Consider the following 25155-nt stretch of genomic DNA (forward strand, 5'->3'; position numbering starts at 1 on the left):
ATCGCAGCTGCCCATCCTTGAAAGGTAACATGAACCTTCTCAATCAGAACTGAGGCACATGTGTTTGTTTGTACTCCTTTTCATTCCAATCTTAACTTCCTAGGGATCCCACCTGCCGCCATCTTTCTATATTCTTTAACTCCCCACCAAAGGTAATGGCTTCTAATTTTGCTTCTTCCAAGATCTTTCTGCTCAGCACGTATTCCAATAAAGGAACTCACTGGCTCTAATAAGTGAATGGAAAACTGAAATTACTGTATTAATAGGTTTTCTTACATTTTACTAGTCAAAGTAGTTCTTTGTGATACTTTGGATGTATCAGTCTTTTATTTCTGCTGAGGAAGAAAAGCTTCTTGAGTTCAAAGAAAGCCCTTTCCTTTTGTTCTGAGAAGTTAGGCAGCAGAATTCCTATCATTCCTTTTGAAATGAATCTGTCAAAAACAGGAAGATTGTTCATTTAATCTCAGTGGAAACATTTTCCATCTCAGTTAATACACTATGGATTTTTAGGTCAGAGATGTCTAGCTTATTTGCGTGTGTTTTTTGGAGAAGATTGGGGCAGGGGCTGAAAGTTTGTGTAGCTCATCAGTTGTATTCCTCAAGGCTCAGCATCAGAATTCACTGAAGCATGTTCAGCAGGTAAAAAGATGTTGCTTTTTCAGCTCATTATAAAAGAACTCAAGCATCTTTATAAAAAATATTGCAGGGAGAGAGCCAAAAAATACTTGCATAACTCAAAGGGCAACATGATGTTTCATGGGGGAACATTTTAGTGTGAATCCATTCTTACTGGAAAAGAGACAGGGGTTGATTATTTATAGATAATGTATTCTGAAAATATAACCTATTTAGCAAGAAAATGATAATAACTGTGGAAGGTTATCCACTAAGTGCAAGCAAAACAAATAGAATTAAAAATAATAATAAACAAAGGAGAAAATACTAGAACAGGCAGCAATCACAAAATACACACCTGCTTGTAAGTTTCAAACTTTATTGGGGTGGGGAAGTGTTAGGGACTGAGGGCAGATCCTCTGTGGGATGAAAGGGCCTGCTCCTGAGTCTCATTCTTAAAATGGAGTTAGTGCTTCTCACTTTCTTTATGATCCGGGCTCACTCCAAGGTCACTTAACAGTCTTTGAAACACAGAGGAGGAAAACTTACTAATCTTGATTCAGTTGCTAGAGGGGCCTAGATTTTCTTCTTCTGTATTCTGATACTGTTTTACTTTCATGCATGTCAATGTATATTTGTGTTTACTGTCATTGCATTTGATAACGATTCTTCAAATTGAAGGCCTCTGAGCTTACTTAGGATTTGTGAGGCATCTCACTGAGCATTGGGCTATAGGCAATTGAAACACTGAGTTTGTTTTCATATTTTAAGATTGAATGAGTTCATAATGTCTGAAATCTATGCTTTTCTGTTCATTGCACTCAAGAGATGAAAATAACAGTGGATGCTTTTTGAGTGCTTCCCACATGTGAGAGAGTTTGCAAAGTGCTTGACATTTGTTCATTCATTTAATTTTCACAGCCATCTGATGAGATTTTTTCCTTTATTTTCACCTTTCTTATCCTTGATAAGGAAACTGAGGTACAGAATGGTGAAGTTATTTGTCCACATGACACTGCTAGATAGTGGTAGGGCCAGGATTTGAACTCAGAGTCTGGTTCCAGAGTCTCATTCCCAGACTAGCATACCAGTTCCCCTATTGGCCCTACACCCGAGCATTTGTGTGTTTCCTGTAGCTCCTTAAAGAGTAACTGTCTCCTGCAATTTGGGTACATCAGGACTCGGGACCTGCATTAGATAACGTGCTCATAGGTCCATCCTCACTGGGACCCTCGTGTGCAGGATGAACTTTCCAAAGTAGGAGCCCAACCCTTCTCTGTCAAAGTGGCTTCCAAATATGTTAAAAGTCCAAGGATTTCTTGCCATATCTGCCCTCACCCTGTTCCAGTGCACCATGATAATTTGTCAGGACTGCTGCAGTGGGACCTGAAATGCCCTCCCTGCTCACCAGGATGCCCTCCTGTCTGTTCTCAGTATGGTATTTGTCACATCACCTCCATTCAGAACCTTCCAACTGCTTCCTATTTTACTCAGAACAAAAGACAGAGTTCTTAGAACCTGTGTCATCTTTGACCACGCCCCTCACTGCCTCCACCTCCCCGTACCACTGGCTGTTCTCACTTCTCCTTAGGACCTTTGCACTGCTGAAATGTACCTCCTCCAATCATTTTCTGACCCCTAGTATAACTTGGCAATACCCTCACCCGCCAGCTCTGTAGCCTTCCTCCCTGCATTATTTTTCTCCTAGTGCTTATAATGACCTGATACGCCACACGTCTTACCCATTAGTTTATTCCCTGTCTCTGCTCACTAGAGAGAACATCGTATTTTTCATTCTGCTTTCATTCCTGTTGTGTCCCCAGAACTGAGAAGCCAGTGGGCGTACAATAAACATTTGTTAACGAAATGAATAAATGAATGCATTTTAGAATTGTTTTGGAGAATTAAATGAGCTAACATATGGAAAGCATCTTGAAAAAAGGCTTAGCATGAAATTAGTGTTTAATAAATGCAGATATTAATAAAATATTAAGTGAATGATGAATTAAAAATTGGAGAATTACTTAGTCATGTAAGTGGAAAGAAGATGATCTTTCTAGAGATGCTGTAAATATTTTAACTTACATTTGCAGTGGATGCTACGGGAGGTTGTTAGGGACATTAGTTGTGGCCCCTTTTCCTGTTATCTAGAAGGTACTATAACGTACCCTTCCCTGCACGGATGAATGATCCCTAAACATTGCTACACTTTGGAATCCCCTGGGAAATCTTTTCTGAAAAGTGATCCTGGCTTTCACCCTTAGATATTCTCATATAGTTAGTCTGGGGTGAAACCTGGGCATTAGGGATTTTTAATGCTATACAGATGATTCTAATATGCAGTAAAGTTTGGGCACCACTGCTGGAAGCTTCTCACAGTACTGACAGCAACATGGGGACTCATCTTCCCTAGTCCCACTCTACACTCGGAACTGAATTATGCCAGCCAGAATTCGATTCTCTGTAACACAACTCCTATGACTATTAGCACACTGCCCTACCTCTGTGACCTCTTCATCAGTTAGAATATGTCTTCTGTGGATTCTGTTGCAAACTCGGAGCTCAGGGCCAAAGAATGTGGATTTCCTCTCCATTGTTTCCTTCCTTCCCTCTGGGGATAAAAGGAGAGATGCATTTCCAAATGTAGCTCGAGTACAGCACACTCGTGTTACTGAACCCAAGCACAAACCAATCACCACACAACAGGCCAGTAAATCAAGAGACACGTTTTGAGGACAAGGAATAGCAGCTTCATTGAGAAAGCTAGCAAAGCAAGAAGATGGTGAACTAGTGTCCAGAAGTCCTGTATTACCTGAGTTAGAATTCTTTCATGCTAAAGGAAATAGGGGTGTGGCTGGTTGTTACAAACTTATTGGTGTCAATATTCTTTCTTCTTACATAGGTCTGGTTACAGTGTTCCTATAAACAAGGCAATGTTCTTTTACAAAGATGCAGAGGCAGCTTGACTAAGCAGAGACAACAGAGCACAAGAGTTAGAGCCAAAGATAAAGATCCAATATGGAGTCGGGTTTGTTCTCTCTTGTTACACTCTGAGATGGAGCCCTCTTACAGAGGACACAAGAGAACAGCACAGTGTCCATGATCCCCAGGTAACCCCACTCACCTACAGGCACAAACAGCCACGCCTGTTTCCAGTCTCTGAGGGTCAGTTACATTGGGAGATGAGTTGTTGGAGCAAGGAATAACTTTAATCTGAAGGCTGGCAGACTGAGAAGATGGCAGATGAACACCTCAAAAAACCACCTTCCCTCAGTCATAATTCAGGCTCCTTTTACGTCAGAAGGAGGGAGTGGGGCACCGACCAATGGCTGAGAGGGGCCACTAAAGCTCCCTGCTTGACAGTTACGATTGTTCCCTCAGTTGGGGGAGGGGCTTACTGTTCAGTTCAGTTCAGTCGCGCAGTCATGTCCGACTCTTTGCGACCCCATGAATCACAGCACACCAGGCCTCCCTGTCCATCACCAACTCCCGGAGTTCACTCAAACTCATGTCCATCGAGTTGGTGATGACATCCAGCCATCTCATTCTCTGTTGTCCCCTTCTCCTCCTGCCCCCAATCCCTCCCAGCATCAGAGTCTTTTCCAGTGAGTCAACTCTTTGCATGAGGTGGCCAAAGTATTGGAGTTTCAGCTTCAGCATCAATCCTTCCAGTGAACACCCAGGATTGATCTCCTTTAGAATGGACTGGTTGGATCTCCTTGCAGTCCAAGGGACTCTCAAGAGTCTTCTCAACACAACAGTTCAAAAGCATCAATTCTTCGGTGCTCAGCTTTCTTCACAGTCCAACTCTCATGTCCATACATGACCACTGGAAAAACCATAGCCTTGACTAGACGGACCTTGGTTGGCAAAGTAATGTCTCTTCTTTTTAATATGCTATCTAGGTTGGTCATAACTTTCCTTCCAAGGAGTAAGCGTCTTTTTAATTTCATTGCTGCAATCACCATCTGCAGTGATTTTGGAGCCCCAAAAATAAAGTCTGACACTGTTTCCACTGTTTTTCCATCTATTTCCCATGAAGTGATGGGACCAGATGCCATGATCTTCGTTTTCTGAATGTTGAGCTTCAAGCCAACCTTTTCACTCTCCTCTTTCACTTTCATCAAGAGGCTTTTGAGTTCCTCTTCACTTTCTGCCATAAGGGTGGTGTCATCTGCATATCTGAGGTTATTGATATTTCTCCCAGCAATCTTGATTCCAGCTTGTGCTTCTTCCAGCCCAACGTTCCTCATGATATACTCTGCATATAAGTTAAATAAGCAGGGTGACAATACACAGCCTTGACGTACTCCTTTTCCTATTTGGAACCAGTCTGTTGTTACATGTCCAGTTCTAACTGTTGCTTCCTGACCTGCATACAGGTTTCTCAAGAAGCTTACTGTGGAACCAACTAATAGCTCAGCGTGTCCACTAAAGTTCCCTGATTGACAGTTACGATTGTTCCCTCAGTTGGGGGAGGAGCTTACTCTGGAACCGACCAATAGCTAGCAGTCACTGGTTGACCTGTTGCTTACCCATGGACTCTTGCTTGGGCCAGGGGCCCAATGTGGCTCCAGCCAATGGCTGCGGAAGGCTGCTGTAGCTAGTGGCTGCCTTGCTGCCACTACATCTTGAGCACAGAGATGCAAGTCCAGCAAGGGACCGGGTCTGAAGAAATACCCAGATGCTCCAGTAATGTCCACCTCCAGCCCTCCGTGGAGGAGGGCCTGTAGGCGGCAGAGACAGTGGCGACCAGGTAGAGGGAGGTAGACGAGCCCATCAACCAGGATTACTGTTGGAGGCAGCGGGCACCCCCAGAGTGGGCCAGCCTGGTGGCTAGGCATGGCTGTGAGCCAGGGGGTGCGGGAAAGCAGCCCCTTCCTCAGTGGAGTGCGGGCCAGCACCAGGGAGGGATGGGACCATCCGCCTCAGGTACTGCTGTGGCGGCCACCGCTCCAGTGAGACATTGGAGACAGCACCCTACCAAGGCCGGACTTATGGGCATGTGATGCTGCAGTCACACAGGACCCTGGACCGGGTTTCACCTTCTGCTGTTCCTAAAGTTCTCAGTCCTGGTGGAAGGAGGGCCCCGCATTCTCCTTCTGCACTGGCCTTGCCAATGATGTAGCTGGTCGAGCACATGATGCTCAGAATCAGAAGACCTGGTGTGAATGGCACCTGGCTTTACACCTGAGAAGAGTGTGATCCTGGCCCAGTTCTTCTTCCTTTTTGGGCATTTACAAAGAGGAGGTGGTGGGGTCCAACTCCTTCTATCAGTGGGGCTTGTGAAGATGAAAGGAGGTAATAGATGCGGGTCAGCACATGACCCACCATGGGTTCGTTTGCAACTAACACTTCTCTTTTTACTGGTATTCCAGATCACCAACTGCTGGATTGAAAAGGCATTTCCTTCCTTTCTGTTTCAAAGGGATTTTAAACTTCTATTTTCCTATCCAGTGATATATGCCAAAAAAAGAGGGTTTTCATTGATTTTTCTCAACTGTTATGAATTACACTGAAGGACCACAGGGTTCCTCCTCTTTTCTTCTTGATTACATTTAAACAATACATTGTCCAGATGGTGTGTAGAGTAGCATCTTTTCAAGGTATTTTAAAATGATCTTCTTTTACTTATTGAAGAAGATTAGAGAAATAAAAATTGAATTAAGTCTGTGTCACTGAAATAATCTTGGCTTACATATTTAAGGAGATTTCTAGTGTTCAAACTAATAACTCTTCTCCAGTGAAGTCTGCCTTGGATGATGTGCATGAGTGAAGACTTACAGGAGATGATTTTCGACCTGACTCTCTGGCACATGGGCCCTGAGTGACAATAAGCCACCGTTCTCAGTCTCCGCCCTGCACAATGCAGATAATAATGCCTGCTCTGCTCTTTCATGCTTAAGGTTGTTTTGTGGATCAAATTAACTGTTTATGGAAGCATTTTGAAAATTTTTGAAGACTGTACAGATTTCAAGTTTAGATTATTGATAAGCCTTCCAAAGTTTAGGTGTTCACAAAAAGATACATTTAAATCATTTTGACTGTTTTTCTGGAACAGAAACACCAAGAGTTAATTCCTCAACTTTGAAAAGGGGGGACTGTATTTGACACCAGGGTAACCCATTGCCACCCAAATAATCCCCATCACTTCAATTTCACTGGAGGCAGAAGCCATACGTGTTACCCACTAAAGGTCCAGAACCTTCTGAGGCTCTTTCTCAGCAGATCAGTTGTAATTTGATAAAGAGTTGTCTTCTTTCCTCGGTCATTCAGTTATTTATTGAAAGTACAGTATGTGTCAATCATTATTCTAGGCACCTGGGATAAATCAAAATGAAACAAAATTCCTTGGCCTCATGAAGCTTACATTCGGGTATGGAGAACAGAATGATTAAGTAGGTTCCATAGCATGTTAGCAAGTGATTAGTGCTTTGGAACAACAACAGAAAAAAAAAATAGAAGAGGGAAAGGGGGAAGCAGGGCTGCGATTTTAAGTGTGCGTGTGTGATCAGGATAGTCCTCTTTAAGCTCCACATTTGAGCACAGAGTTGAGAGAGATGAGGGTGGGCCACACACATATCTGCAGGACAAGGATTTCAGGGTGAGGAATAGCCAGTACAAAGGCCTGAAGCAGATGTGGGCCTGGGGTGCTCAAGAAAGAAGCTCGGCAGTGCATCTCCCTGCATCTTCCCTGCTCTTTCCCCAACAGAGAATAGAAAGTTTTGCAGCTAGAGAAGGTGCTGTGACTTGAAACTCATACACTGATGCCTTGTCTCTCTTGTGTGTGCTTTGCCCACAGTCACATGACACAAGCAATCCCATTTGATGACCCTCGGCTGGAGAGCTGCCCAGTCATCCCTCCAGCCCCACGGAGGGTGGAGATGAGGCGGGACCCTGTGCTGGGGTTTGGTTTCGTGGCAGGGAGTGAGAAGCCTGTGGTCGTCCGCTCAGTAACACCAGGTAAGCACCCATCCCCACTGCTTGGTCTCCGGGACCTTTTGCCACCCCATGCCAGCACGACCACTGTTCCATTTCATAAGTTTCATACTGTTCCATCTCAGTCTGTGAAGTCTAGTTAAGTTTTCCCAGCACCTGGATAAAGCCAGACCAGCAGAGGTACAAAAATGGCTCTGCAAACGAGGTTTTAAACTTCCAAATCCATCATATTGCCAGACTTAGCAAAACACCAATCCATCACTTGTTACCATGGAGATGACCCACTTCTTAATGTACGAATGCATGTATTAAGAGGCAGGCATTGTGCTGTTTTCAGTCAGCTCTGGGCAAACTCTTTTCCAGAAAGTTTCAGTTAAGTTTCTCTAGGATATAGGTCTTTGTGGGTGGTTGGATTCTTTTACAAAAATGTACTCCCCTCTCTTCCCACTAGAGGCAGAAGATATTTCACTACCCCATAGCTATTGGGTTGAACCAGATGATCGACTTTGGCCAGTGTCATATTAGATGATGACATAAAGATGACGTAAGCAAAGGCTTGAAATGTTCTTGCCTAGTTGAGCCCATGTCTTGGGTTTCTGCCATAGACGTAAGATGAGTTTGCCTGAAGCGGCTGCTACCCCTTCAGCCTGAGCTCCTAAATGAACCTGTGAGGCAACCAGCCTGCAGCTGAGAGCTAAGTTACAGACTGACCTTCAGTGTTCAGCACAACTGCCCAGCTAACTTTGCCCTTGATCAGCCAATCCACAGTCATTCTAAAGACTCATAAGCATGAAAGGAAACCCTACTGAGTTTGTGGATGTCTTGTTATACTGTAAATGCTAACTGATACAGTGTGTGGCAAATCTCTTAAATTCTATCATAGGATCAGATAATGATGTACTTGATCTTAGTCATTCTCAGTGTAGAGATGTCCCACTATCAACACAGTTGAATATAATGGACTGTGATAACATTGCCTGACGTGGGCTGCCTTTGCCTTTGCCAGAAATCATGCTCTTTCAATTATTTATTAATTATGTGTATTTATATACTTATTTTAATGAACTTGTACTGGATTTATTTTCAGACAAAAGGAAAGAATCTTCTATGCTGTTTTTCTCCAGTATTTTGCAAATCATTAACAAAGTTCAAAAGGAAAATGCTGTAGTCAAGAGTGCAGACTCTGGCATCAGACTGCCTGGGTTTGATGAACTTGAACCCTGCCTCTGCTCTTATTCGGTTGTTTTTAGCTTCCGTGTTCACTCCCCTCCATTTCAGTGTGATATAACTTCTCTACATCCTTTGGCTAAGGAGGATCATAAGGAGGGAACGAAATGCATTGGAAGGATGCCAGATTAATATAGGAAATGGCAACCCACTCCAGTATTCTTGCCTGGAGAATCCCATGGATAGAGGAGCCTGGTGGGCTACAGTCCGCGGGGTCGCAGAGTCGATCACGACTGAGTGACTTACTCACTCAATGTTCAACTCTAAAATATTCGGCCAGTTGAGTCTGTCAGTTAAGGGGAATGAAAGCCCACTAGTGGGCTGCTGCTAAGTCACTTCAGTCGTGTCCGACTCTGTGTGACCCCATAGACAGAAGCCCACCAGGCTCCCCCGTCCCTGGGATTCTCCAGGCAAGAACACTGGAGTGGGTCGCCATTGCCTTCTGCACTAGTGGGCTAGTAGATATCATTAAAGTGGATTCCATTTTTCCTCATTTTGACACAATATGGCCCACGGCAAGGACTGCAGATACAGCCAGCCTCTTTAGACTTGTGCAGAGAAGAGTAAGTTTCCTGTTCACTCCTGCCACTGCTTCATCACACAGCTTCATACTTTGTCTGCTGAGCTTTTTATTTGATTAGCTGTAGATTATAGTTGTTGAACTCGATGCACTTGAGAATTTTATTCTCTAAAAGAGATTTTTTGTATTTTATAATAATGAAATAATCCATATGCTCTTAAAAAAAAAGATAAAGGTTTTTAAAAAATCACCTGAGTTCCAACTACTGAGTGTTAACCATTATTAACATATACATGGAGAACATACATATAGTAAGTCCTTTCTGTCTATACATTTGCATGTATTATGTATCATTAATATATAAATATATATATAGTACTGTGTGTGTGTATGCACACACAATTTTTCCCTCAACGGGGTCCCATTGGGCATGCAGCTTTGTAATCGTGGGACACGTTAACATCTCTGTGGAATTCTCCAGGGTATATGTCCTCCTCGGTGCTAACTGGAGATTCGGGTTTGGTTTTTCATTTTCTTGTATTGACTTACTGTTCCTTTAGCCTCTTCCCTTCCTTGCCCTCAACTTTCCTACACTCTTACCTACTTTTAGACAATTTTGAGAAGAGTAGAAAAAGTGAAAACTAAAGTCAAAGAGCACTGTTTCCAGTCATTTTTAAGAATTAAAATGCAGTCCTATAAATTGTATCTCTCATAAAATAACTCTATTGAAGTCAAGTGATTCCAATGGTAAGATCAGATTATTCTATAGTAGACCAGCCAGCCTTCAGAGTAAAGGGCATGAGAGTCCTCTGAAGTATTCCCCCACTTCATGTTCTGGAAGGCACTGTAATTCTTATTTAAGAAAGAGTATTTCCATGTGATCAAAAAAACATAAGTCAATGTAAGACTAATTCTTGTTCATCTGCACATGGTTTTCTCATCAGATTAGTTAACATCCATTCTGCAAACAGTTACTTTGGACATTTTTCTATATTTGACCAGCATTTGACTTCTAACCATTTCTTTGAATTTGAGTGACTTGCTCATATGTAATCCAGTCATTATCCAAGTTCTCTCAAGTGACTTTTAGAATTCCTTATGTGTGCCAACACTGAATCTCAGTTCCCACATCTGGAAATGAGTATTTTCTGTCACTGATACGGGGCCACATAAAGGTTCTCCCCTCTATCTCACTCCACAGAAAGGAGACAAATGTCTCCTCCAGATTGAGAGACATGTATGGCAAATGTCCGGTGGGTAGACAACAGCTGAATTACTTTGAGTTCCACATTCTGAGTGTTGTGTCCATTTCAATCACTACATGAGTTGACAACATTTGAAAAATAACCTTTCAGTTGCACTTATTATCCAGATAAGCCTCTGGAAAAAAAATAAAATTCCAGTACCATATAGCACCAGATCAGTATTTAGGGGATCATTCCATTAGACATGTGAAGGCAATTCATATTATCAAAGTATTCGCTTTCAGGTTTTATTTAGCACAAATGTGTGCTTCATGCAGCTATGTCTTTAAGTTTATGTGTCAAGAGACCTGTCAGTGACCAGTTTTTGAGTTAGAGGAGGAAGTTCAAAAGAATGCTGGCCACCTTGAACATGGAAGCATTCACAGACCTAAGCTGAGACCCAGCCCAACCCTTCCAGGCCACTCTTTTCCCTTGTGTAAGCCTCAGTCATGTCATTATATGGAAGGGATTATAGCAGTCAGTGAGGTTACTAGTTGAAGCACTTAGCCTGTTGCCTGGTACACAATAAGTGCTCAACAAATATTTGTTCTCTACTTGCTCCTTGGAAAAACAATTGAAAGAGGCTGTGATGGATGACAAATCCTCTGCAATCACACGTGAGCCCCACCACAACATCCTGACACAGTCCAAACCAGAGAAACAACCCAATGCCCTCATCTCCCAGAGGTCACGGTGGACCACGGCTTCTTACCAAAGGCGGCTTCCTTCCTCCCATCTGTCAGGCAATACGTCTTAAATGCCCATAATAGAATTCCCTCCAGCTGCTGAGAGCAAAGCCCTGCTTCCTTGAACCCTCTTCCCCAAAACCCATAACACAAAGTCAAATCCCGTAGGGCCTTCCTGGCACCCCCGCGTTCAGCTATCTTCCAGGCCCCCACAGTGTGCCATCTCCCTGTTGTACAGAGGAAGCAAATGTAGCTGTGTTCAAATCCAGGTGTGCTCAGGTGGTTGAAACTTCGGCTGCCAGGCATCAGCCCTGCTGACTGGCTACCTGTCAGGGGAATACCTTCTTCTAAGGGCCCGGCAGCCTCAGCAGCCAGCAGGACATGTAGGACAGGCCATCTGGCCCCCTGCTGTCTTCCTCACCTACAGAGTCAGTCCACAGGGCAACACATTCCCACGTGATTCATATGCCTGTTAAAGTGTGGGAAGCATTACCAGTCTCCACCTTGCCTGGAAAGTTTAAGAGCCATGTTGATTCCCGAACCCCACCTCCAGAGCTTCTGATTTTATCAGCCCGGCTGCACCCTGGGCCTCAGGCGCTTCCCCAAAGCTCCCACCTGCCTCCCCAGTTCTGTCTAATGTTGGCAAGGATATCGACGAGAACACCCATGTGTGGGTGGGGTTTGGTTTTGCTGATAACATCCATTGCTCACAAGAAGTCATGACTAGGAGCAGAGGCTACACATGGACGGGTGACCACTGGGCTTCTCACCTGCTCTTTACTCTCCTTTGTCTCCAGGTGGCCCGTCTGAAGGCAAGCTGATCCCGGGAGATCAGATTGTAATGATCAACGATGAGGCAGTCAGCGCCGCACCAAGGGAGCGAGTCATCGACTTAGTCAGGTAAGTGACTCGCTCACCCGGGCTCCGTCAGGAGGCTGCGCAACTTTGAGACCTCACTCTGCCGAGGAAGGGCTTCCCCTGGGCCATTTCAGAGCAGAAACACAAGCTGACCCAATCACCTTGAAAGTGCTGTTGACACTGACCTCTAATGTAAATCACCAGGCTCTGTAAACAGATACCTACTTGTCCGTTCTGTTAACATTCGGGCTGCAGACGCTGAATGAAACAGTCCTATTACTACTGCTCTAACCAAGGGTTGCATTTTTGTTTCCTTTCAAAATAACTAACACGTTGATATTCCATAATCAAGGAGATCAACATGCCGTCTCTGAGTTAAATTTAACATAATCGCATGGATACAGAAACATGCAGTTCACTAATTTTTCATACTTGACTGAGTGATTCATTACTGAATTTTCATATCATCAACCAAGGTAACAGGATCATTAGGTCAAAAGTAAAACAGGTTTTTAAATGTGCTTGGTTTATTGGTTTAGTTTCAGCATAGATGTAAATCATGTTATGTGATATTCTTAAAGGGATGTCAGAAAATGTATTTTATGTGATGTCAAAATACGGTCAACAGTCCTCTTCGAAGCCTACGAGAGTTCTACTTCCACTGTGAATCTAGGGCAAAGGGGTCTTGCGAAGTGTTCCAAATGAAGCTGTGTCTGTTAGATGAATGGACCCCCTCATACTGCCCGGCATCGAGGGATACTGACGAGCTTGTGTGACATTATTTATAAACTGATCTTCTGAGGTGAGATGGAAGCAGAAGGCTCTCAGGACACTTTAAATAAACTGAGATAGGAATCTTAAACACTTAATGCTCTCTCATAACAGAAAGGTTCATCTGTACCCTGAGAAAGGCAAAAATATATTTCCAGGGTTTTCTGGAGAAACTTTCTTTCCCAAGCTTAGTTCAGCTTCTGCTTTACCCTGAAGTGCTGTCTGGTCACACCTCCTGGGAGGAACTGGGACAGTGGTGAGAAGACAGAGAAATAGAAATAGAGACTTATTTTTAGGGTAACCAACCATCCCAGGTTTAGCAGCAAAGGGCCCACATCCTGAGATGGTCCTTCTTCTGAGGTGGTTGGTCTGGTCACCCTACTTGAATGCCGGCCTCAGAGTGGAGCCTTCCCAACTGGCTGGCAAAGTGCCTGTGCTCGTGGGGTGTCCAAATCCCCTCGAGTTCCTACTGGGGAGCAAGCACTGAGGTGCGTGTCGGTCACCCTAGGGCAGGAGCCATTCTTCCTGGGGACCAGGAATGCAGGGGTCAGGAGTGCTGTGCCATGTGTAGCCCTTGCGGGGAGCTGGAATGTGACCGCTTAGAAACCAGTCTCTCTTGAGATGCATCTGGGTGTCCGTGGGGAAACACCTCGGGCCGGCAGTCTCTGAGCCTTCTGTGGACTCACGTCCTGGAGTGGTGGGGCTGATGATAGGCTGCACGGTCCTTGTGTTGTCCCCTAAACACACGCTCCTGTGATCAGTCCTATTGATTTCTGTGCTCAGAGGATGACAGAAGAAATAAAATATCTCTGTTTGTATTTGCTGTGACTAAATCGCCTGCTGCAAGACAGAGATGGAGAAAAAGTCATCTAAGCGTGTGATCATGTCCTAGCCATCCTTTCAGGGCATTTAGAAAGAGATTTTTTTTTTTAGAAAAAGATTTTTCCCTGCATCGTGAAAGAAAATGGCATCTCTGTAAACAAAAATCTGTATCACACTTTTTATATAGTGGAGCTCAGTGAAGAGTTGTTGAATAGATGAACCAATTAAAAGAGCGGAGAGCAGACGACAGCTTGCGATCCAAATCCAACCGCCACCTGTTTTGGACAGCCCAGGAGCTAAGAATGGTTTTTACCATTTTAAAAGAGTTGGGCAAAAAATAAAAGAATATTTTGTGCCACAGAAAAATAATTTGAAATTCAAATTTCTGAGCCCATAAATAACGTTTTCTTGGAAACCAGCCACACCCATTCATTTAGATAGATCAGGATCTAAGAAGGTCTGCTCCCTGTACCTGCAGCAGCAACCTGGGACCCACAGGGAAGGAGATATTGACTATCTGATCTTGTCAGAAAAGGTTTGACCCCTGCTTTAGGAAACTTTAAGGTAACCAATCACCTTTTCTTTGGTTAAGCCAAATTTAGATTAAAACCCAAATGATATATGTATTGGATTTTACTCAGGCTGGGGTTATGATTACCGCAAGATTCCCACATTCTTGATGATGGGGTGTGGTGTTTGAAATGGGTTGACATGGAAAGCACTCATGCTTTTTAAGCAGGTACGTAAAGCTCTCTTGCCATTATCTCAGCCCGGCCCCCTTCCATATCCTTAACGTGGCCGAGGGTGAGCTGAGGTCACAGTTCGAGCCCTTTTGGGGTGAACTGTGGCTTCTCCTCTGATTAGCATTGGCTGTCACCCCCGTTGTCTTCCTGAAGTGCCCATACTGGCTCCTCCGTGAGACTCACCTGTGGGTTCTTTGGTGGCAGAAGAGGAGGGCAGTGTCTTGGCACTAGCTGCCCTGCAAGACCTCTTGGGTATGGCACCAGGCAGACTGGCTATATTTCAAGACGTCCACTTGACTTCATCCCTGACAGAGGGACATGAACTCTCACAGCCTCATGGCCCTTCTCACAGCTCTTTGGTTCTCCCCCACTCTTTCTAGAAGGAGAAGGAAAGAAGCGGCATTGCCTCAGACTACATTCTAAAGTCAATTGCCTCCTTTTAGAAAGTTCTGGTGAATCCCGTTTGTTTGCAATTGACTTTAGAATGTAGTCTGAGCATGCTTTGGCTGCTGTCTCAGTGATGGATGACAGGGACACAGTTTGATTCAGCAGTGATGCTTGATGTTGTCGAATCAGGTGACCTGGATCCTGAGTTCTGTGAGGAAAGCAACCTCGTCTGTGTTGTCCTCTGCCGTGTCCCCACAGCGAGGTCCAATGCCAGGCCCGCGGGAGGTGCCCACTAACGATGTGTTGAAAGGGAGTGGGCTCTGAACAGCACTCTTTGCAAACGACGATTTAGATGGTTTACTTCAAGCCCTCCTACAGCTATTCTGTGCATTTCAATGTGAGAGAAATGAATCCATCCCTCAGGAAAACATACATTTTTTTCACCAATTTATCATATGTTTTTACAGCACCTACTTTAGATGCAGGCCACTGAGCTAGGCACCCAACCTACAGGAACGGGTGAGCCAAAGCCAAGTCTTCAGGGAGCTTCAGTTCAGTTCAGTTCAGTTCAGTCGCCCAGTCGTGTCCAACTCTTTGCAACCCCATGAATCACAGCACGCCAGGCCTCCCTGAACTTCACCAACTCCCGGAGTTCACTCAAACTCATGTCCATCGAGTCGGTGATGCCATCCAGCCATCTCATTCTCTGTCGTCCCCTTCTCCTCCTGCCCCCAGTCCTTCCCAGCATCAGGGAGCTTATATCACGTCTATTCATTTGGGGCCCCTCCAAACAGACAAGACCCCACGTTGGCCACATGGGGGAATTGTCAGATTTGGAAGGGTTTTGTTAGTGATAAAAACACATAGGCCCAGGGCTTCCATGGTGGCTCAGTGGTAAAGAATCCACCGGCCAATGCTGGGTTGGATTCCTGGTCTGGGAGGATCCCACAGTCCGCGGAGCAGCTAAGCCACTGTGCCACAGCTACTGAGCCCAGGTGCTGCCACCACTGAAGTCCTCAGTAGGTGAATGCGCTCTGCAACAGGAGTAGCCGCCGCAATGAGAAGCCCGAGCACCACGACTGGAGAGCAGCCCCGGCTCGCCAAAACTAGAGAAAAGCCCACACAGCAACGAAGACCTGGCACAGCCAAAAATAAATAAAATACATTAAAAAAAAATTAAAATGAACACACACACAGGCCTGGATGTACTGAGAGGGTGAACACATCATCCTAAAACTTACTCCCTTTTAATCTCAGGGCAGTAAATGTACCTTTCTAAAAGTAACAGGGTACTTTATTTTAATCAAACAAATCTAAGTACAGTGGCAGTGCAATTCACAGAGGTGAGATGCAGCTGGTTGTGTAGTTATTGTAACAGATACCTTCAAACTCATTAAACCAGAATTTTCAAATAGTGCATTTCTCACTAATGAAAAAGTTCATCCATTAGAAAATTTGCATGTGTCTTTCCACCAGTTTAGTCTTCTATCTGCCATATGTATACTCCACTGAAAATTCAGTTCTTGTAAAAGAGTCTCTTTTTTATTGGGCTTCTCGGCCGATACGTGTTTTACCATCTGTATCTTACACAAGATGAATTCCCTTTCTGTTTGATAAAATATCTCATTTTCTTACCCATTGAGGAAATTTGGGAAAACCCTCATCTTTTTAATAACACTGTAAAATTCTCTCTTTAAAAATTGTCATCCACTTACTTGCCTACATGGTTTGGTCTTATTTTGGTCTTTTTTTTTCCCATTGCCTCTTTTGCTCATGGATCATTTTTTGTTTCTACATATATTTGTGTTTCTTTGTGGATTATTTTTCTTATCATTTGGCTGCTCTATTGTAGAATTTTTTTTCTTGAGAAAATGAAAGAGTTTCTGGGAGACCAATTTACTGCTATAGTAACCACATTTGGGGTTTTTCGTGTATCCTCAAAAAGAACTGTAATTGCAGCAACTGAAATTAGATGAGTTCCGTTCATTTCATAGTTTTCTAAATAGTTAACTCTAACTCATACTTTCTAGTGGTGGAAGACTGAAATCTTTGAAGAATTCATGCCCTTTGCAAATTACCATATCTTTCCTGTTTAGAAGTATCCAAGGGTAATTTCCCTTCAGTTCAGTTCAGTTCAGTCTCTCAGTCGTGTCTGACTCTTTGCGACCCCATGAATCACAGATGTCATGTAGAATGCTGGTAGTGTATAAATACAGGATTCCTGCCCTCACGGAGGAGACTACTAAGTAGTTGTACTCTGTTTAGTGGGAGGATCGTGTTGGGGTGTTGGGTGGGAATGTTCCATGGGGGTGAACAAGAATTCGCAGGAATGTCGTGATGGTGATAGAGGGTGGCTGTTGGTCCTGCCTGGATGGGCAGGTTTATACACAGAGAGGGAGTTGTAAAATGGATCTTCCGCTTGTCTCTGGGAACTCCAGACCCTCTTGAGAGACACTCATTTTTCAACTGGCAGACATGAAAATATCCATTGCCTAGATAAATGACCTGAATCACAATCTCAACATTTGCTTCCGCCCCCCCCCACCCCGCCATCAATGCTTCCTTGGTAGTTCAGCTGGTAAAGAATCAGCCTGCAATGCAGGAGACCCCAGTTCGATCCCTGGGTTTGGGAAGATCTGCTGGAGAAGAGATAGGCTATCCACTCCAGTATTATTGGGCTTCCCTGGTGGCTCAGCTGGTAAAGAATCACTGAGTCAGAAAGATCCCCTGGAGAAGGGCATGGCAACCCCCTCCAGTATTCTTGCCTGAGTAATCCCATGGACAGAGGAGCCTGATGGGCTACAAGTCCATGGGGGCGCAGAGTCAGACAGGACTGAAGCCACTTAGCATGCACAGGATGCACAGATGGGGAAATTGAGATACAGGGAAGTTAACAAATATGCTCAAGATCCCACATATAGTAAGCAGTGGAGGGAAACCAAGTCCAGCTCCTAAGTGAATGCTTATAACCCGCCCCTCCTGTGTAGCCTTTACAACAGCCATGCGGGCATGTAATGTTTATTGTGCCCTCCTTACAGAGTGGAAACTGAGGCTTAGAGAGGTTGAAGCACTTGCTTAACCTGGACAACTTGCTCAGGGCCAGGAAGGGGACATGCATTGGGAGTAGTGGAAAGCTAGTACAAATGACTGGGCCCTGGAAGTTCAAAGGACCAAGCCAGCTCTCTAGTGTGTTAGGCTCTTAGTGGACCCAGCAAACAACAGAGTTGGAAAGGGGCTCTAGAATCTGGATCTTAGTGCCTTCACCCCATCGACACCTCCACTCCAATTTTAGGTTAAACAAAATAGCCTGTCTCCTATCACCAGTTTGCCCAATAACTGTCTTGACTTTTGTAGGAAGAGCTCAGGAGTACCTGCTCGCCGTGGTCAGTGGGAGCCTGATAAGCTTAATAAGAGTGAAATGAAGCATTTAGAATGGACCCATCTAACAATAATATCTGTCTTTTTGTCAGTCCCTCGTCATCAGATCATGTTCTAAGAACATTGCATCTGTAGAAGAATATATTCAGAAGATCATCTTCCTAATTTCAGCTGGGCTTAGATGCCTCTTGGTCCTGTGTAGTAAAATAACAAAGCGATGAACATCTACTGAGCGTCTCGCACATAAAATATGCATGATGGTGTATGACATAATAAAGCCTCCCTGTAGTAAAACCAGCAAGTGCTTTCAGTGAAAACACAAAGGAACAGCCCCTCAGTATGCTGAGGTTACAGATGGTGGTCTCACCTAATACACACTTGCAGTGTACACATTTTCTGACAATTGCAAATTTTAGTGCGTGGGGAGAAAGAAATCTGGGATTCTAGAAGATGGAAAGTGTGAGGAAACATTCTAATATGGATAAGGTAGAAAAAGATTTGAGTCCATAGTTCATAAAGGTTATAATAGCAACTCATGTATGGAAAATCAATGTTGGAGATGGAAGAAGCAGAGAAAAATGTAAGCTCGGGCATGTTTTCAGTGATCTGCTATGTTTGAGACTACTGAATGTGTTACCTTGTAAGAACAAGTACTTTACTTGCATTAAGAACAAAAATGGAAAAAGATAATTATTGGCCTTATGCCATGTTCTATTAATCCTTTGGAACTAACAATTTATAAATTCTTTCATGCCCTTTGTATAAGTAACTGAAAAGAAAAAAAATGATCTTGGTGAGCCTGTGGTCAGAATGTGCTCAGGATCAAGCTATAAACCTAATTCCCTAGATATTTTACTAGCGGGTCTCAGGTGTTCAAGGCCAGATTCTGTTTTTACAGGCAACACAGTGGAGGTTGTGGTTGGCAGGAATCTCAGGCCATACCCTCATATGTGCATTGTTATTTGTCTGTTATGTGTAATAATCTACATTTTATTCCAAATCCTTATCCTAGGGCATGGTCAATTCATCTCATTTGCTGTGGTGCGGAGTCTACAGTTACAGGGCTTGGTGCAATGGGAGAAGGCATTGGAAAGGTGAAGTGTGTGTCCTGTTTTTGGCCTCATCATCGATCTCACTAGAATTCACTGAGACATCTTTGTGCCCATCTGGACCACTTTTGATCACTCACATAGGCTGGGAGCTACTCGTTATCCCCTGTTCACCACTTTCAACACTTCCAAAGCCGTCTCTGTCATCTTGGGTACACTTGCCCCTCTTGGGCCATAATGGGACACTGAATAATTCCAGCTAATTCCTTCTGTAATCTTGTCACCTTCCAGGTTCTTGCTAGGAAAGAAGACATAGGTCACCGTACTCTTTAATTTCACAAGGCTATGTGGTGGTTCCCAAGTGATTCTTCTCGGAGAATCAGCTTCTCAAAAGAGGGGAAGCACACCTATCCTTTCCCAGGCACCCACAAGTTGGTGCTCTTCTGCTTTCCCCAAGACACTCTCCATCTCTCCCAGCCTCTCGCTAGTCCCCATTCTGAAGAGGAAGGAGCTTCACTCTCATTTATAGAATATCCTTCCTAGTCCTTAGCTCCTGAAATCTAGGTATTTATCTAGGTATGTTGTCTTGTCCTGCAGTCATGATTGCATGTTGTCTGGCTGACCATAGAAAAAACAAAAAAGCAGACCATGCAGAGTAAAGAAATGGGCTTGGAGGTGAACATCAGTGAATATTTCAAAATATTGTCCTGCTATTCATTGAAAGCTGGATTTAGAAAAGGCAGAGGAACCAGAGATCAAATTGCCAACATCCACTGGATCATCGAAAAAGCAAGAGAGTCCCAGAAAAACATCTATTTCTGCTTCATTGACTATGCTAAAGCCTTTGATTGTGTGGATCACAACAAACTGTGGAAAATTCTTAAAGAGATGGGAATACCACTCTACATTACCTTTTCGCTGAGAAACCTGTATGCATGTCAGGAAGTAACAGAACGGGACATGGAAAAACGGACTGGTTGCAAATTGGGAAAGGAGTACATCAAGGCTGTTTATTGTCACCCTGCTTATTTTACTCATATGCAGAGTATGTCATGCGAAATGCTAGGCTGGAATAAGCACAAGCTGGAATCAAGATTGCCGGGAGAAATATCAATAACCACCAATATGCAGATGACACCACCCTTATGGCAGAAAGAGAAGAGGAACTGAAGAGCCTCTTGATGAAAGTGAGAGAAGAGAGTGAAAAAGCTGGCTTAAAACTTACCACTCAAAACTTACCATACTAAGATCATGGCATCTGGCCCCATCACTTCATGGCAAATAGATGGGGAAACAATGTAAACAGTGAGAGATTGTATTTTCTTGGGCTCCAAAATCACTACAGATGGTGAAATTAAAAGCAGCCATGAAATTAAGACTCTTGCTCCTTGGAAGAAAAATTATGACAAACCTAGACAGCATATTAAAAAGCAGAGACATTATTTTGCCAGCAAAGATCCGTCTAGTCAAGGCTATGATTTTTCCAGTAGTCATGTATGGATGTGAGTTGCACCATTAAGAAAGCTGAGTGCCAGAGAATTGATGCTTTTGAACTGTGGTGTTGGAGAAGACTCAAGAGTCCCTTGGACTGTGAGATCAAACCAGTCAGTCCTGAAGGAAATCAGTCCTGAATATTCATTGGAAGGATTGATGTTAAAGCTGTAACTCCAATACTTTGGCCACCTGATTCGAAGAACTGACCAACTGGAAAAGACACTGATGCTGGGCAAGATTGAAGGCAGTAGGAGAAGGGGAAGACAGATGATGAAATGGTTGGATGGCATCTCCGACTCAATGGACATGAGTTTGGATAAACTCCGGGAGTTGATGATGGACAGGGAAGTCTGATGTGCTGCAGTCCATGGGGTCGCAAAGAGTCAGACACGACGGTGCAACTGAACTGAACTGAACTGAACTGAAAACTCTTAGTGGGGTAAGGTCAGAAACCCCACTCTTCATGAATTTGAGTTCCTTTTGCCTTTGTTCAGGTTACCATCAGCATCACCACTTAGAATTTTCACTTGGAAGGCTTTGTCTCAAGGTCGAAGGAGGCGATGTACAGGGGAGCACTTTGTCACTTGTCGCCTGCTGTTCTCTGTATGTCACATACCGTCATTGCTGCTTCTGGGGGATTGTAGCACAAACCCAGAAGTCAACCAAAAGCAGAGAGGACCCTGGGTATAAGTCTCATCTTTCAGATTTAATATCTCTTGGGGGAGCAATATAAAAGCCCTAAACCTCAGAGTTTTCAAAGGTAGCTAGGGCTCATGCTGCAGGTGCGAGAACCCAGAAGTGATTGGCATTGAACTTGACTTGGGGGCAGTGGTGGACTGAGATATGCGGTGTATTCCGGCTGGAACAAGAGTGTTTTGTCAAATGGGGGGATGGGGTGTGGAAAGATGCAGGGGTATTTGGCATGTGCCCTCCTGAGTTTGAGAGTAGGTTACAAATAACCTAAACCAGGGGTTAGCAAACTTTTTCTGCAAAGGACCAGACAGTAGATATTTTAGGCTTTGCAGGCCATGGTCTCTGCTACAACTCAACTCTGCCATCTAGCACATAAACAACCATAATTAATATGCAAACAAACATACATGGCTGTGTTCCAGTAAAACGTTATATACAAAAACAAGAGTGCCGACCGATTTAGCTTATAGGCTTGAGAGACCTCACCCCTCAAAACGTGGAGATGGAGAGCCATAGGCATTCCATCCAAGATCATGTTTCATTGCACAGCTCTGTCTTTGAATGGAAGGACATTTAACAACTGACCTCATGCACTAAATCCTGGTGATGCTCCCCCATCACTGGGAACGCCCCCACCCCATTGAGGACCACTGGAGATGATTATTATGAAATGCTTCCAGCGTAAGCTTCCTGTGGTCAGTAGACAATGCATCATAACTTTTCCTCAAGAGGGTGCAAGTTTCAAATTCCTGCAGATGATTGGTTCCAGCAGATGGAATGTTCCAAGATGGCACCCTATCCAGGAGATGGTTGAGAAGAGAGAAAGGAGCTAATGAGGCAAGTCCTGTCCCTATTCCCAAGCAACAGAGCAGGGAGTAGGGAGCAGGGAGGTAGCAATTATCAACATCCACCCTCTCCCTGCTGGGAACCCAGCTGGTGTGGTAGCAGAGACCCCCAAGTTCATAAACAGAATGGTAAGATAGTGGATTTTAGTGATAAATAGGATCTATAAAAATGTACTGACATAAATCTGAGGCAGAAAAGGATTCTTTGAACAAGTAAGATACAGAGAGGTTTTGTACTCCCCTGACACTCTTTGCTACATTTTTTTTTTCATGGAAACAGAAACTGTTGAAAGAGGCACTTGTTCGGAAATATCTTTTTAAAAAAAGCAAAAGGAAAGCAGCCACCATTTATTAAGCCTTTTTCTGGGCCACATACACAAATTCTGGCACATTTCTGTGATTGGACTCATTTATAGTTAAGGGCTTCTCAGGTGGCTCAGTGGTAAAGAATTAGCCTGCCAATGCAGTATATACAGGAGACACGGGCTCAATCCCTGGGTAGGGAAGATCCCCTGGAGGAGAAAACGACAACCACTCCAGCAGTCTTGCTGGACAATTCCTTGGACAGAGGAGCCTGGCGGTCTACAATTCATGGGGTCGCAGAGTCAGACACAACTGAACGACGGAGCACACATGCACATAGTTCAGGAAACAGGATTAGGCAAGTGCTAACTAATTGCAAGGCTCCGAACTCAACTGGAAAGTTCTGTGGTCAAGGTCAGTTGAGCAATACTTGATGAAGCCAGGAAGTCAGCCCAGTGTCTCCTTGGTGTGCATGTTCTCTGACTCCTTGCTGCCACTCAGTGCCTAAGGGACCCTTAGATGTTGAGCAAGCCAGTCTGAGGTGGATGTGTGGATTCAGCCATCAGAGCATCTTTCCTGAATGTTGAGAGCTGATTATCATCCCCAGGACCCTTGCATGACCCAGCCAAGGGGGGTACTCTTCCAAGACATAACTGAGAATGTGTTACCCACCAGCCAACTAGTCAGGAGTTCAGAGTAAAGGTGAATTATTTAGTAATACAAAGAAATGGCATGTTCTTACCACCAGTGTAACATCTAGTATTTTTTTAAATGTTGGATGATATATAGAAGCGAGGAAAATGGGGACTTTCTTTAGTGCCATTTGTCCGCTCTGAAATACTTTTCCATTCCACATACATACATATGAGCTCATGTCTCTCAAATTGGCCTTAATTTCAACACCTTGGCTTATTAGTATTCTGTATGTTTTAAATCAGTCTTTATTAAGTGTGCCAAATTTATATATCACCATGTAGTAGACATTAAAAAGCAGTCAATAAGCCATTTGAAAACAACTGAGAAGATAAAACATAGACATTATCTCCATGTGATATATATGGTTAGACAAAAAAAGGACCCCCAAAGTGTAGATCTTGCCATTTAGTCAGAAGCAATTGTAATATGTTATGATTCCAAATAGGATTTCATGTTTATTTCAACATCTGTGGTTTTTTGTATTCTGAGAATTTCCGGCCTAAACAACCAAGGTGAAATTTGTTACCGATTCTAGGTCAAATAATAAAAGACCTTGAAAACAAAAGATTTGTTATTTTTCCCCCATGTGAGAACTTATCATTGTTAAACATCCTCTTTCCCTTTTAGCTTCTTGCTGCTGTTCTGTTTATATTTTTATGCACAAAATAGTCTACATCTCTGTCTAATAAAATGGAATTGCTTTGTGGGCTGGCATTCTTGGATTTTTACAAGAAGCATGTCAGAGCTGAGTTTTCATCACAGGCTCCGAGCACCCTACCCTAGGGTGTTTTCATTTATATTTAATGTTAAATCAAGGATATTAGAGGTGGAACAGGCTGTTCTTCATTGAACCCGATCAACAGCATCAGCTCACTCTGAATTCAGGAAATAACATCCGGAATGTTCTTTCTGATAGAGCACTTTGGGGTATTCGGTAACTTAGAGCTTGGTAATTTTAAAAGTGAATAGCTAAACACAATAACAAAAGAAACCTCTTTCGGGATTTATAATGCAAATTACCACATTTGGAGAAAGCTTCCAAAAGTGCGAAGATTTAAAAAATATATATACAGTACACATTTCTCACCCTTTAATTTCCTGTGTGTATTATGTTTCTTAAACACTATGAGGTACCAGTTTCCATTATTTGACAAAGTAATAAAATATGTGGGAGGCCCTTAAAAGTAGCCTTCCCCTGTAATTTGTTTTCTTTCCCTGTGAAGTCCCTCTCTTTGAGCTCTCAAATATGCAGTATATATCTTCGAAGTAGCATAGCTGTGATTAATAAGAGACTTTCAGGCCAAGCTGAAATGGAATTCAATCTGGCTTAAACAAAAAAGGAATCTGCTGGCTGGTGGAACTCAAGAGGATGTGGCACAGGGGATCTTTGCCCTCCATCTCTTAGCTCCACCCACTTCCTGTCCTGGCTTCTTTCTCAGGAAAGCTCTATCTCAGTAGCCATAAGACTACTTACCTCAGCTCTAGACTTGCATTGTTCAGTCACTCAGTCGTGTCCGACAACACGCCACCTGATGAACTGCAGCACACCAGGGCTCCCTGTCTTTTACTATCTCCTGGAGTTTGCTCAAACTCAATTCCATACAGTCGATGATCCCATCCAACCATCTCATCCTCTGTTGACCCCTTCTCCTCCTGCCCTCAGTCTTTCCCAGCATTGGGGTCTTTTCTAATGAGTCAGCTATTCACATCAGGTGGCCGAAGTGTTGGAGTTTCCGCTTCAGCATCAGTCCTTCCAATGAATATTCAGGACTGATTTCCTTTATAATTGACTGGTTTCATCTCTTTGCAGTCCGAGGGACTCTCAAGAGTCTTCTTCAACACCACAGTTCAAAAGCATCAATTCTTCAGTGCTTAGTCTTCTTTA

General features: G+C 43.7%; 1 protein-coding gene across 1 annotated transcript in view; it reads left to right on the forward strand.

The window, feature by feature from the left end:
• Positions 1 to 7421: 7421 nt before the first annotated feature.
• The window catches only part of FRMPD4 (FERM and PDZ domain containing 4), a 105564-nt gene continuing 87830 nt past the window's right edge, over positions 7422 to 25155 (forward strand). The window contains exons 1-2 of the mRNA XM_055393682.2: positions 7422 to 7578; positions 12029 to 12131. Of these exons, the coding sequence (XP_055249657.2) occupies positions 7422 to 7578; positions 12029 to 12131 (260 nt within the window). The remainder of the gene's footprint in view (positions 7579 to 12028; positions 12132 to 25155) is intronic.

The sequence above is a fragment of the Moschus berezovskii genome, chromosome X (genome assembly GCF_049115385.1).
Source record: "Moschus berezovskii isolate FMDL1 chromosome X, NW_MosBer_1.0, whole genome shotgun sequence".
In the NCBI taxonomy this organism is placed as follows: Eukaryota; Metazoa; Chordata; class Mammalia; order Artiodactyla; family Moschidae; genus Moschus; species Moschus berezovskii.